Source organism: Thermobia domestica, chromosome 17, assembly GCF_964235325.1.
Source record: "Thermobia domestica chromosome 17, izTheDome1.hap1.1, whole genome shotgun sequence".
Classification (NCBI taxonomy): Eukaryota; Metazoa; Arthropoda; class Insecta; order Zygentoma; family Lepismatidae; genus Thermobia; species Thermobia domestica.
Genome location: NC_137470.1, coordinates 151,583,057 through 151,598,641, shown reverse-complemented (window position 1 = coordinate 151,598,641; position 15,585 = coordinate 151,583,057). Strand labels below are relative to the sequence as shown.

Below are 15,585 nucleotides of genomic sequence, written 5' to 3'. Positions count from 1 at the left end.
ATTTAGCTTATAGCATAGGTGTTCTCTCCAGATCATAGAAAATACATCAAGAATAGACGTTCTAAGACTCAAAGGAGTATTTTACTATTTATCAGGAACGATTTGTTTAGGTATATTGTTCGGAGTGAGAGTCAGGAAGTCTGGAGCGTTACAGTAACACAGGCTTTAGTGATTGTAAGAAAACAGGAGTGTAGTGCTACGTGCAAAAGCTGCAATTTCTTGGATTGTTCAGAGAGGAAGTATGTTTGCTATGTCGACTACAGAAGCAGAATTAGTAGCTGCGAAAGAAGGAATTTGGTTAAAGAGACTCTTTTCCGAAATTTCACACTTTAGAGGAGATACTTGTTATCCGAGTTGACAACTCCGCAGTCGTGACATTGTCAGAAAATCCTGAAGTTCACAAGAGAACGAAACATATACAAACTAAGCAATTCTTTATTTATTCGAGAAAAAGTTACAGAACAAGAGTTAGGTGTACAGCAGATATCAACACAGAATCAATTAGCAGATCTGATGATGAAATCATTATTAATTAGGTTAATCTCTCTTTGTGAGAAGATTGAATTATCAGGTTAAGGTTCTGTTAGGTTCTTTTCCTTTTAGTGAATTAGTTGTATCAGAAACTTGTTCAAGAGAAAGTGTTAATAATGACTTTATAAATGTTTATGTTCATAGCGAAGTGTCGACTAAGTTTTTGAAGTTCTTCCTATTTACGTTATATAGTTAGTAGATTATTCTACCGTTGGAAGGAGCGGGATGTTAGTTAAAAGTAGAAAGACGTACATACACACACACACATTCAGAAATAGATAAGGGCAAATACAGAAGTCCAGTAGCGGGACTGAATCGTTGATCACATAAAAAAAAGTTGAGAATGCTTTATTAACATTGCCAGAACGAACTTTAAAAAAGAATGATATTTCTTATTAACTTCTACAGGCTTTATATAAATTGTTCTATGTACTTTATTATTATACTCATTAAATAATTCTTGTAATATATCTATCCATTTATAGTTTCCTTCAGTACTAAACTTTTTCCACATGTTTTGTTTTAAGAGTTCTATTAAAACGTTCTACGACATGTTGTTTTACGAAGACACATGTTCAAAATGAAGAGCTTAAAATTGAAAAATTCGCAAAATATAATCTCTCTATGGGTCATACCATATCAACTGAACACAGTGACTTAACCTTACCAACTCAGATTTTAATGAAATATGGTACACAGATGCTCTCTAGATAGATTGGGAAAAATACTAAATTTCAGGGGACTTAGGATTTAGATTTCTGGGCTTTCGGCATCTAAGGCCATTTAGCCCGTCACGTTTTGAGGGATGGCGTCCCTCGGCGAGCACAATATCCGGGGAAAGGGAAGGAAGGAAGCGGACTGGGATCTATAAGTTAGGTACAACCCCAGCATTTGCTTGATGTGAATGAGGAAAACCCAGGCAAACCTCATTCAGGATAGCTGGCCTTTTTCGACCGAGTGCCCCCACCGGGAAATAACAAATTTCAACTTTATATATCAACCAGTATTGTAGATAGGGCTATGTAAAGTTTGAAAAAAAAAAAAAATCCCAAAATGGCATGTTCAATGAATTTTGAAATTGGAATTGCATCTCTGTTAATTGAGCTAGAGTTGGTTGACGTGTCATTTTACAGCATTTTTTATGCCCTTTCCTGTGGTATACAACATCATATAGGCTAGTACAGAATTTGTTTTTTCAAAATCAAAATCAAAATTTTATTTCAAAATTTTTTGAAAAGTACATACTTTAAAATTTTCAAATTAATTCCATGAATAGATAGCATTGTTATAAAGCGCCTGGCAAAATATGAATTTGGGATGCTAATGGGTTCATTGTTAAAATAATTCAAAACTAACACTTGATTTTTCAAGAATACTCTGTACTTAGGGTAATAACGCAAGAATGATAATTTTTACACTTCTGTGAAAATAAAAATGAACACTTACTCGAAGAAAGAGTATAATTTAGTCCATAGTAAAACTTTTCAATAAGTAGTAAGATATGTTTAGCACTTGAAGTTTGAAAAAGCCACATTTGTTCGGCACACATCATTTTCAAGGAGAACATAACTTCTTCCATCGGGAGTTACAGGATTCACTTTTGTCAGAACGTCCACTACTAACATCCACAGAACATAAGCATTTCTTGGTTGTGAGAGTGATGGAGATGGCCCAGGTGGATGAACAAGTTATTTTTACTTCATCAAGTTTTTCATTTTTCTGTAAAATCTACTCGAGCCACCAATTTCCTTCATAGAGAGTGGTGACATAGCCTGATATTTCTTCTAATTGAAGTTTATTTGGTGATTTTGACACTTCCTTTTCCCCAGCCTGTAAACAATCTGAAAATTTTAATACAATTTGCCCTCATATTGAATTTGAACTTCCCCCCTGAAAAGCTGTGGATCTCCGGAAATAAATTCCTGCTTACGCCCCTGATAACCAGTGTGCTAAAATGGCATCTATACAATGAATAATGCAATTTTAAAATTAAAAATTTAGTATGAGATATTACTCAAGAAAATTAGAAAGTCCAACTGATAAGGTACAGATGTAGTCGATGAAGTTTGTCTACTTTTTATCAATGTAACTTTGCTCAATGTTTTTAAGCAAACTTTAAAACATTGATAACTATGAAACAGACACTCAGGCAAAAAGATATAGAAGATAGAATTTATTTCGTTAGCAGGGGCGGCTTCAGGATTTTAATTTTGAGTAGGCCATTTTTTAATTTTTTTAAAATATAAAAATGTATATTATTTGTTCCTTAGCAGTAAATATACATTTATTATCTTTTAGACGCTTATATTTTTCAAAATATTTGGATAGGCCTGGGCCTACCCGCTAAAGCTGTTTCAGTTCGTTTGGTTTGTTTAGGCTTAACGTCCTTACGTAACAGCGAGGTTATGAAAAATTGGACATAGTACCTAAAGTGGCATCTGAACCACTACTGGGTTTCCAACTGGGAGAAGTTTTGTGGCTCATCAGGACCCCTTAATTACAAAGAGAAAATTAAATTCAACTAACACAGATGATTTGAGATATGTGAAAACGTCACTATGAAATTCACAGGATTTGTGGCATGTTTTTTGTTTATACCAATATATTAAAAAAAAAGAAAAAGAAACACCTGGTTTAAACCATCCAACTCTGCTGCTGTACCAGTGCTAGATGTATACTTTTTACAAACCACGTTTATTTACAGTAACATTTTTGTGAAACTTGTATTAATATTATTTTATTAACTTCAATAAAACTGAAGTTCAAAAGTAGCAGCAATTTAACTTAGTTTTAAGTTAAAGTTTTTAAAGTATGAGCCAATAAGTATTACCAGCAGATTACAAGTCTTTGTGATATGTTTTAGACACATTACTCTTCACATTTATTCCCACAAGTAAAACAAAAAAACATTGCGTACTTGTATTTTTCAGCTAGGTACAGGGTATTAATGAAAACTCGAGTGTTAGTTTTGATTTTTTTTTAACAATGAACCCATTATCATCCCAAATTCATATTTTGCCAGGTGCTTTACAACAATACTATCTATTCACGGAATGAAGTTCAAAATTTTAAAGTATGTACTTTTTGAAAAATTTTGATTTTGAAAAAAACAATTCTGTATTAGCATACGTGATGTTGTGCATCACAGGAAAGGGCATGAAAAATGCTGTAAACTGACACCTCAGCCAGCTCTCTAGCTCAATTAGGAGAGCCGCAATTTCAATTTCAAAATGCGTTGAACATAGGGGAGGGTGTTGTACCTACGGCCAATTTGAATTTGAATATTTTCTGATCCCTGTAATGCATTTTTTCGCAAATACAAAATTTAGGCACATAGTTTGGGGTCTCATGAATACACAAAATTTGTGTCTAGCTCAAAATGTTTTGTTAAATAAGAATTACTTTTATTGTCCCAAGACCCCATTTACGACCACCTATTATTTGAACCGCGAACAGGTTGAAATTGGACAAAAATAGTCACGCATAAGCCACGAATACTGTTTTATTTTTGTTAATAAACAGGTAGTAAAGGAAACAAGATCTTTGAGCAAAAGTTGTCAAGAGTTATGCTCGTTAATCGCACACATTTGTATGAAAAATGTAATTTTAATTTTAACGCAAGTTGAAGACGTTGAAACCAGCTGAAAATGAGAGAAGACGAGATTGACGTGCAGTGGATCCGACTTTTGGTTATGGCAGCTTCTTAAGATATCAACTCGTGAGTGTCAAGGCCCGTTTAGTCATCTTCTGTTTATTTACTAGTTTTGGTGGTGCTCCTTTTGAAGTTCTCTTCAGAAGCTTTTCCTGTATTTCCTGATAGGCTTTTTCTAGTTTCTTAGTATCTTGTGAGCTTGTCAGAGTCCTTGAATTGCCTTTCTGTCGCCCCCGCCACTTCGTTTTTCGGAGAGGGCCTTGGGATAAGGCCTCAAAACTTCTGGCGATATCAACAACGATGCTGATAGACCTTCAGGCATAATGGTAGCTTCCGAGATATGAGGCTTCTGCTGATTTATGCCTATTTCTGGTACTAAATGCTGTTCATCCTTGTTCCTCGTGGATGGACCTGCTTCATTGTCATCTGCTATTTGTTTATGGGCCTTAGTGTTGTGGCCGTAGGTACAACTGATTCAATGGCTGTAGGTACAGCACTTCGCCATCTTTACTTTACCGATTGTCGGTGACAAACCCAACGTGGCTTCATCGAAATAAAAACCGGGAATCAATCAACAGAATCTTTATCAATAGTTTTAAGGAATTGTCGATACTTTCGTATGCTGTGGGGGAAAGAAAAATTACAGTTTGTGTCCTCATTTTTTTACTTTGGCCTCCCGAAAACATAAAAAAGCAAACAGTTATTTAACAGACCAAGATTTCGGAGCATGGACACGTATGGAACTGAAGGGATCCGAACGAAATCTTCTCTGACCAATTGCCGATCTTTCCCAACAACACTTTTAATGAGCACAGACTGTAGGTACAACCGGCCGTAGGTACAGCACCCTCCCCTATTATTTTAGGCAATTTTTTTGAAACTTTATATAGCCTTATCTACAATATCGGTTGATATATAAAGTTTAAATTTGGTATTTTTCTTAATCTATATGAATAGTACCCCTGTGCAAAATTTCATGAGAATCTGTGATGGTAAGGTAAATTTTGTCTTTAAATTGAGTTGATTTGACCTGGAAGGGCTCCTATGACTTACGGCTCCCGAGATATGGCTCCTTAAATCTTTCGAAATCGGAATCTCTTTACCAATATCTCAGGAACGGTAAGAGTGACGCGAAAAATTTCATCACTCTTTAGATAATTTTTGATGCTCTATCGAATGGAGGGCGAAAAAACTGAAAAATGCGCAAATAACATACATACATACATACACAGACATAGAGAATTCAATAACAAAATTTTTAAATTTGTTGATTAGTTTTTCTTATGCTCACCTTCGATCATTTTCTTGAGCACGTAGACAGAAGTTGTCTCTTTGGCATCAGTTAAAATTGTAGTCTTTTTACGCCGTATCATTAAATACACATCCTGAAAATTAGAAAGGGAATGCATTATACGAAAACTTCAACAAACACAAAGTATACAGTACAGTAAAAGGTCACATAAAATACTACAGATTTACTGAGAGTAAATTCTGCAACTTTTAACACTAGAATGTACGTAATTATAAAAGAAAAATTAAAATGTGGAAAATACAGTGCTCCAAAACGTAAAAAGTACTAAGAATTAGCGAGTAGATAGTTTCGGTTATGTTATTTCAGCTGAGAAAAGGATTGCGTCATAAATCATATTTATCAGCTGTAAATAGTACGTCAAGACATTTCGCTCTGGTTTGAATTATTTTCTATGTTCTTGGGCATTATAGTTTGCAATTTTATCTTAAAATAATACTATTTTAGAAACATTTGTAATGAAAAAAAAAACTACTTTGAATGACTGATACAAAAAGAATTTTAGGAAAACCAAAAATTGATCAAAAGATTACGATCTTGGCCAATAATTAATTTTTGGATCAGAAGCCTCAAAATTTTTGAACGGGCCCTAATCCAGGTTTCGTATTTCCTACAGAATAAGCACATGATACTGAGTTAAGTGATAGTTTGGGTTTGGCTACACTGTATCTAGTTCTCCAGATATAAAGCGTGCAAGAAAATTTTTGATTGAAACATATTTTGATCCAAAAAGCTCTCCAAACTTTTCAAAAACTACTGAAACACAATAGAGAATTTCAGATATGCCTTCTATGTACCAATAAGTTTTCCTACAGACCCTGTGAGGAAGATGACAGAAGTACCGTGAAACCGTTCGCACAGATGGTTTACGGTATAAGATATTTTAACTTATTTTTTAAAAAAAAACATTTAACGTTTCACGATTATGCTTCTAAACTAAGAGAGGTGGTGAAGATAATGAACGAAATGGTGGAATGAAGAAAGTTGAAGAAAACGGGAGAACCCCGACAAAACCCACATACATGGTGCTTGTCAATCACAAAGGCCACGATATAGTCAGTTAGACAGGGACCTCACAGATGAGCACTCCACCATTGAGCCCCCGTGGCCCAAGCTTGTATTTACTGTTATTATATGATTTATAAGTTCGAATTCTGTTCAGACAAAACCTCTTCCTTTCTAAAATATTGCATGCCAAAGCATTAGAAGCAGTACAGGATAAAAATGCAAATTTAATGTAATGACCGAGAATCAAGAAAATTATATTATCTATTTTTTCAGTCAAGGCTGATATGCTTAATAACTCATTTGGTTCACCGATTCCAAAGGCGAATCAGAAAAATGGAACTCTTTTGAACTCATGTAGGCTAAAGGTGGTGGTGATGTCGGGAATCAATGAAATGGTGCAGAGAAAAAGCGAAAGGAAACGGTAGAACCCCCAGAAAACTCACGCACATGGTGTTTGTTCAGTACAAGGTTCACTTGGCGCGAGATGGGATCGAACCAAAGACCCCATGCACCAGAGGTAAACGCTCCAGTATTGAGTTACCGTGGTCCCTACGAATCAGAAAAAAAGAATCAACTCAAGTAATATTATTCATATCCGGCAGCAACTTAATTGAATTTATCGGACATCTAATTCACTCTCGTTCTGGGAACGAACAAATAAAACTTTTTTCTTTAAGTATCTTCGCATTGTTACTAATACACAAACAGGTATGATATTCAACTTATGACTACTTCGTGTTATTTCCTTACAAATGTAAATCTTACCGGTAGAACTTTTTTAAATGTGACATAAACCTTAAACCACGCGTCGCCATTTTGTTAACAAAAACTATGAGTAAGCACTTTGTATTAAAATATGCCGAAATGTGACTTTTCTTTCCATTTTATACACATTTTCTAGATTCAAATTCCAAAGTGTAAATATTTATTTATTTTTGCTCAGGTATGAAATATTTCAGTTTTACGTCCCACGGTTATGCAGTGTAGGTTAAAGGAGACGATGATGAGAAATGTAATGAAATGGTGGAATGAAGTAAATGAAAGAAAACGAAAAAACCCATGCACATGGTGTTCGTCCACCACAAAGCCCACGTGGCGCGAGCTGAAATGGAGCCAAGGACCTCACGGACCAGGTGAACGCTCTATCACTGAGCCACTGCTGCCCTATTTACTAGTTTAAATCATATTTGAAATACTGGAAAACCACAACCACGCCCTCAATGACAAAAGCTCTTATCAATGCTATTTTTCCGGTGTTGCATGCCATGTGACCACTTACACATAAAGGTAATATAACTAATATATTACCCACTATTATACTTAGTCACTTTTTCCGCATTCGAGTCTTTACTTACCATCGTCGACATGGCAAAAGTACTGGCTAACTCTAATAAAACTCTTGATTGAATGCCTCCGCTGTAAGTCACTGTTAGTCAGTAGGCTTCCTCTACCTCCTCTTTATTACAAATGGCGCCTCTCGCAAGTTGCGCAAGGTTGAGCAAACTAACGGAAACATTCGCCTACGTTCTTACTGGAACGATCCACCAGCGTCATCACAGACTGCACTAATTTGCAGTGTTGCCAATATGATTATCTACTGTAATCTTCAAACGTAGGAATGAAAAGGGGCGATCTTCGGAACATTCACAGAGTTAAGCTTAGAAAAAAAAAAAAAAAAATACTTACCATTATATCTTCCCGCGGGAACGAGCAAAGCACAGCGAACGAACGAAAGAAAGAATTGAGGTTGGAAGAAGCACGTTGTCTATGCTACATCACTGTTGCCAGATCCAAAATATACATCAAAGGTAGATTGCCAGATTTCATGAATGTTGCCAGATTCCAGATTTAAAGCCGATTTATATTTATGAATAAGGAATGATTCTTTCATTTCCTGTTACCTTGTAATAGCATTCTTTGCCAAGTACATACCCTGGAAAGAAAATCAGGAAAACACAAAAGAATCAGCTATCAGAACAAACGTATTAAATATTTCTGAAAATCACGAATAATGAATGCAGTAGAAAATGAGAGCAAAACACAACCGAAACAAAAATTTACAATGCCCGTAAAGCGACAGAATTGATGAAAAGAAATCGAATTTTTAAAATACGTCTTTCAAAGTCTAACAGGGACTCTCTGGGACATAACAGTGGACCTGATAAAGTGATTTCTTTGGACATGTCGTTAAAAAAAAAAAAAAAAAAAAAAAAAAACGAAATGCGTGTGAAAAGATTGATTATAAACCTAAGATTGATTCTAGTTCAAAGAGAACAAAAATGTTGATGTTGGATTTTCCAACTTTGTGCCGAGTTGTGCCCAAAGTAGAAAGAAGCTAGAAGTAGTGGAACACAGGATTTGCGTCTGTACGATTTAAAATTGATATTAAAATCATCATCTTTCTTACCTCAACCACAGGTTGGTGGGGAACATGGGAAATTTTAAAACTTTTCTCTCCCTTGGGAGAGATGTTTTATACTTTGATAAGGTCTCTTCTTAGTAACTGCATCTGGATTCTATCTTTGGTCTTCCTCTTCCTGGTTTTCCTTCTGCGTGTCGAATAAGATGGGCAAGCATACTCTTTCTTCTTTTTCCTATTATCTTCATGATCTGTCGTTCTTCCTCAGCTTCCTTTAGTACGTCTTCATTTCCTCCCCTTTCGGTCCATGATATGGGCAACATTCTGCGCCAACACCACATTTCAAATGCTTCAAGCTTGGATATTTCAGTTTTTCTCAATGTCCACGTCTCCGATCCATAAAGCGCCACGCTCCATACCAGGGTCTTAATAAATCGTTTACGAACGTCCAATGACAGATTTCTTGATGTTAGCAGTCTTCTTTTTCTATTGAATGCTTGTTTAGCCTGCGCTATTCTGGAACTACGCTTTTCCACTTCTGCCGTCCGAGGATGTTAGACTTCCAAAATAAGGAAACGTCTCAATGTCTTCGATTTTCTCTCCCTCTATCAATACGATATTAAAATAGACTTCTAAATCACCTGGTATTACTAAATTCAAACGAAGTATATTTATTTGCGTTAGCATGTAACTCAGTACAACTGTTACTTTGATAATGTCTCCGCACAGAAAAAGTGCGTGAACAGAAACGGCGTTACTGTTCAGTTTTTTTTTTAACACTTTCTTAGAACATTTTGTTGAGATTAGTAACATGTAAACAATAGATTTCAATAGATCAACACTAAAAGACTACAAAGTTTGCAGCGGCATTCATATAAAACCTGTTGGCAAAACTTTCACATCTGTTTCAATCTTTCTTTATTGCTAGTCAACAAGTTTTATTCCTGAAAGAAGGAATTATTGATACGAAGTGTATTGTTCTGTATGACTTAGTAGAAAACTTCTCTTACTCTGTACAACACTGGAATAATGATCAAGCAACGATATATATATATATATATATATATATATATATATATATTATATAGAACTAGCTGAATAACCCGTGTTCTTTGCGCGGGGAGAATCATTTTGGAGATAAAGTTCTAATGGAGGCTGAACTTGGATTTATACGGCATCAGAAGTGTCACTGTTCATCTCAGCGACTCCGAAAACTATGGACTCGACACTAATATCGTTCATTTCCGATCATTTTTAAATATCTAACCCCGTCCCTTTCCGCTAAGTTGCACCGTCAAAGTGAAATAATAAAATCCATCGCAAGCCCGAACCTCATCTGTGTGGCAAATTTGATCGAGATCGGTCTCGTGGTTTAAGAGTTATTAAGTTTTATTTATTTTTATATACCTCCCCCTCCCCTACGTTGTACCGTCAAAGTGAAATGATAACATCACTCGCAGGTCTAAACCTCATCTATGTTGAAACTTTGATCGAGATCGGTCGGGAGGCTCAATAGTTATTAAGTCACAAGCATAGTCAATTTCATTTATATATATATATATATATATATATATATAGAGAGAGAGAGAGAGAGAGAGAGAGAGAAATCTGAAGATTTCCAAAACCATTACTGAAAATATGGTTGTCAGATTGTCTTACCACATGATTCAACATTAGTGCACTTATTGCACAAAGTGTTTACCGGTATTTCAATCTCTGATGGAGGAGCTCCTTCGTGGCTAAGCGGTTAGCGTACGCGCCTTTGGCACGGGAGACCCGGGTTCGATTCCCGGCGGGAACTCAAGTAGTTCGGATTCCACGTTAATCAGTAGGTCCACGTCTCATATTGCCTTGCTGCTGAACGGGACGTTAAACTCAAAATCAACTCAATTCAATCTCTGATGGACAAGTTCAAATGTAAGTAAAAATATCCTATTTTTCCGATGAAGCAGCACTTCGCTTCAAAAATGTCAACTGTTATTAATATCACGACTAAGACAGTGATTTTTCATAACTGCAGAATGCATTTGTTGAAGTTAAGGGTTTCTTTTCAGCCTCCTGGCTATATGAAACGTGAACCTATGGTTTTAAAGTGAAATCCGATGCACAGTAATACGTTTAATGCTCTTCACCACGTGCACCAAAGGCATGCGAAATCGATTTTTAAAAAAGATTCACGGATGTACGGAAGGATGACACAATGTAGCTGTCTGGTGGCTAGCCGTAGATATCATTTCTGACTTAAAAAAAAAAATATATCATTTCCTGTGCGTTACCACGTTCTTTTTCTTATATAAGCACTTTACTCTATACCGCTTGCCTGCACTGTCCCGCGATTACGCCCTCGATTGTTTTTACTGGCAAAATTGAAGCTAGCATCCATTTTCTTTACCATTATCTGTTGGAACTCTAAAAACTTAGTAGTATTTCTCTTATTGTGCTGGTTACAAGGTCACAATCCAAAATGTGTCATTTTCGCTTTGTTTTATTGCGCAGTTAAAGAAAGCTGACTAACAGATAGCTGCACGTGCTGTAAACAAAACGAAGTGGAGAGTTGTTTACTGATTACTGCAGCGTTCTTCCAAGCTGTTACTAGGCAACCAAGCTGACTGATCGCGCTGTTGCCGGCAGTTCAATATTGAATCTTCTGTCAAATATTCCAAAAAATATTATTTTTGTTGTTTATCATCCGTTACATATCATTCTCTCACATATTATTACGAATATAGAATCATGACTTGTTAAACGTTCTATGTTTATCGGCACAGTAGTTGTCTCTACGGTTTCAGCGCTTTTGGCAACATCGCTTCCAATTCAACTAACGGACATCAGTTTCCCTTACTTGGGCATTAGTCATCTTAGTTGCATAGGAGGGGGGAGGAATCACTACAGCAATGAACAGGATACGACGTCACACTATTCTAGCATATGTATATCTTTGTTCCGTGCATTCATATAACATAATTTGCTCCAAGTGCAACTTATTTCATGTTTAAAGAGTTTGGTTTACCGAAACTCCTTTATATATATAGGGTGTTTCAAAACAACACCAACTAAAATATACTTTTAGGACATTTAATTAATTATATAAACCACTTCGTGGTATTCATTACGGTTTTTGTTCCATGGTGATTAATGCTAAAGCCGGAAGGGGTTTACATGTATCACTTCCGGTTTGAACTCTTTCAGTTTTACGTCCCATGGCTATGCCGTCTAGGCTAAAGGAGACGGCGATGATGAGATATGAATGCAATGGTGGAATGAAGAAAGTGGGAGGAAACGTGTGAACTTCGAGGAAACCCCACGAAGACGGTGTTTGTCCACCACAAAGCCATCTTGGCGCGAACTGGTTTTAGTAGTGTTAGGAAAGAATGTACCTATTCCTAGAACATTAAACTAATTAAAAAAAAAAAACTCGTTGTGTGTTATCGTTTTTACTCTATAACCATCAACGTTTAAACTGGAAATGATTGATTTCTGCAACTTCCGGTGTTAATACAAAGACTAGAGTAGATATTGAATGTATTTTTAGAGCGCTTAATTGATTATAGAAAACCGCCTCTTGCTATATATTACATTTTTCTTCTATGGCGATCAACGATAAAACCGGAATTGGTTACTTTCTGCCACTTTCGGTTTAAGTATCGGGTCCAAAAACAAACTCGATTCCTAATATTTGATCCTCTACTTTCTGATCAAATTTGATCAAGTAAATGTCGAGGTTTTTATCTGCCGGGTAGACGAAAGATTGTGGTAAATACAGGGTGTTTCAAAACAACACAGACTACGTTTGGGAGGTGATTTCTGACATCAAGATAAGACAAGAAAATATACACCAACCTGGGTGAAGAAATCCACCATTTCGGAGTTATAGGCTGAAGAAAATATGAACTTGAAAGGTACATAGCTCTAATACTACGGGACCTACCGTATTCGGATCAATAATTCACTGAGGAACTAGTATGTGCCCTATCCAAACATCCATGTTTCAGAATCCTGTGGTACTTCTGCAACAATTTTTATAGAGGTAGTTGGGGAGTACTTCAAATTATATGCCATAGCCAAACTCCCGTAGTAGCGTTCACGTTATTTTTATGCAGGGAGGGGGTAGGCGAGTTAACATTCACTTTTGGGTTAATAATTGAACATACATTCTAATCGAAATATTTTAAATGTTTTCTTGAGGTTGTGTGGAAACAAGCCAGTCATTATTATCTGTATAGGTATCAACTGAAAAATTCTACTCTCAGCACCAACCAAATGTTTGCAGCAACTTTGTCTACTCATTACTAAACTACCGACATGTTTAGGCTCGCAGACATCACAGTTTAGTAGGAACAGTCCCAGATCTGTTGCCAAAATGTTGTTCAAAACTTCAAATGTCCTGGTTTCTCTCCAGAACATAATATTATTCGTGTATTAGAAAAAAATGTCAGTGTTGACCTACGGTTTAATAATTGTGATATTTCAGCAAGTAATTGTGGCTACACTATATATTTTCATAGTACTTTGATTTTTAATGCAAATTTTCATTATTATTATTAAGTATTTTGCCTTTTGGCAGGCCCTGGTACTAATGAGGGTTTTTTTCCTTTTCTTCTTAATATTCAGTTTGGGCCTGGAAATCTTTCTTCCACCTTTCTCAATCTTCAGCTTCCTCTTTTAACTCCCAATATTTTCTTCTATTTCTCAGAATATCGATCACTTGTGTTCTTCTTCTTCCTATTCCTCGCTCTTCTTCCTATTCCTCGCTTTCCTTCTCTGGCGGTATGAAGACAATTTCTTCCCAAGATGTATCCAATTCAATTGCCTTTCTACGAAGGATGCTGGCTAGAAGCGTTCTCTTCTCTCCTATCTGTTTTAAAACATCTTCGTTTGTTAGTCTTTGTGTCTATTTTAACTTCCACCTCCTTCCTCCAATACCACATTTCGAACTTTCTGAATATTTCTTCTCTAACTTCCATAATGTTCAAGTCTCTGAACCATAAAGTCCAATGCTCCATATATATAGCACTTGACTAATTTCTTCCTTAGTCCAATATTAAGGCTGCTAGTTAAGAGTGGCCTTTTCTTGTTGAATGCTTCTTTGGCTATGGCAATTCTCGACCTGATCTCTTTGGTGCAGTACGCGTCCTTCGTCAGAATACTTCGTCAAAAAAAAAAAAAAAAAAAAAAAAAGAAAGAAAGAAAATCGAAAGTCGTCAGAAAACTTGAAAAGGTCTATCAGTTCAAAAACATTTCTATCGAGTATCTTAAATATATAGTTGCAAAAAAAAAATGAAATGAAATCTTTGAGTTTTACGTCCCACGGTTATGCCGGTTAGGCTAAAGGAGACTGTGATTATGAGAAATGAATGAAATGGTGGAATGAACAAAGTGGGAGGAAACGGGAGAACCGCAAGAAAACACACGCACACGGTGTCTGTCCACCACAAAGTTCACTTGGCGGGAGCTGAGATCGAACCCGGGACCCCAAGCACCAGAGGTGAACGCTTTACCACTGAGCCACCGCGGCCCAGCTCAAGTTGCAAATTAAACACTTTGTAGTTTATCTAACTAATGTTGCCTGACGAGGAAAAGCACATGTTGTCAGAACGACAGCCATATTAGAAAACTGGATTTCAATCTCAAATGTTACTGAAATCCTTTGTAATAGAGAAGCTGCCGAATGAAAGAAGACTATTACGTAACATTAAATGTTTTACTGTTACCCACTCCCTCCCTACACCGTTATCTAGATTCTAGAACTAGCGTCAGTTACCCGCTTTGCTAGGTTAAAATAAGAAAAATTAGTAATATGTTCTGTTTTTCAGTCACTTTTTAGTATTACTGAAGCATTCTTAAACGATAGAAACAAAGAAAATATAATGGAAAAATCAGAAAACAAAAATTAATCTATATAAATAAAATTAAATATTACTACCAGGGCTGGCTGGCTTAAACCAAGGAGGTTGAAACCTTGGTTTAAACCACCTGTTTTTTTTTTTTCTTTCAAAAAAAAACTGGTTTAAACCAAAAAAAAGAAAAAGAAAGAAAAAGAAAGGGACGAAAAATGCTTTAAATCATGTGAACATCATGATGACGTTTCCACATATCAGACCATCTCCACTAGTTTTATCTCCTTTTCACTTTTTAGTCAAGGTGTCCCATGTTCAATTCTCGGTCGCTTTCAAGTATAAATCAATAGCGGTACGGATGTCACTTTACGCTAGTCTTCTTGACAACCTCGGTATTACGTAAGGATGTTAAGCATAAACATATGAAACGAAACCAAATTGTATATTTCTGCTTGCCTGAATGCCTGTTTTATAAACTAAGCCAAGGTTGCTTAAATATATTGATAGGAATTGGCATAATTAATCGATTGCCTACGTAGCTACCAACATTAGCTAGGATTAGACTTTCAATGATATGCAAGTACTAAATTTGTAATTTAATACCTCAGTTTTAGGGTACTGATTACGATACGTTGACGTTAAAATTTTACATGCAAAGCAATAATTGCATTTAAAGTAATAACAGGATTTTACCAATGGCCAAGGAGGGAGTTTCTCGATTTATATATAATTCTGTGAAACTTTATCTTTTTGTCCTTCTGAAATGACTCTTAACAATTATATTAACAAGTATGTAAAGATCAGTACAACGTATTTTTATGAAGAGTCCTTCGTGAGTGAGTCGGAAGACTCATCGCTTTTGTGGCCAATTAGTCCCGGTTTCGAGTCC

At 36.0% G+C, this 15,585-nt stretch overlaps 1 protein-coding gene across 8 annotated transcripts in view; it reads right to left on the bottom strand.

Annotated features, from left to right (window-relative positions):
* LOC145674415 (elongin-B-like) overlaps positions 1-15,585 on the bottom strand; it is an 86,799-nt gene that overhangs the window by 49,584 nt on the left and 21,630 nt on the right. For 6 of the 8 annotated variants that reach the window (XM_081744448.1, XM_081744444.1, XM_081744446.1 and 3 more), the window contains 2 exons: positions 8,187-8,433; positions 5,475-5,568 (listed from right to left, as the gene is read on the bottom strand). In XM_081744448.1, the coding sequence (XP_081600574.1) occupies positions 5,475-5,568; positions 8,187-8,189 (97 nt within the window). In that variant the 5' untranslated portion in view covers positions 8,190-8,433. Of the gene's footprint in view, positions 1-5,474; positions 5,569-7,855; positions 7,995-8,186; positions 8,434-15,585 lie in introns of those variants that run through there. The other 2 variants (XM_081744441.1, XM_081744449.1) reach the window with 2 other exon arrangements.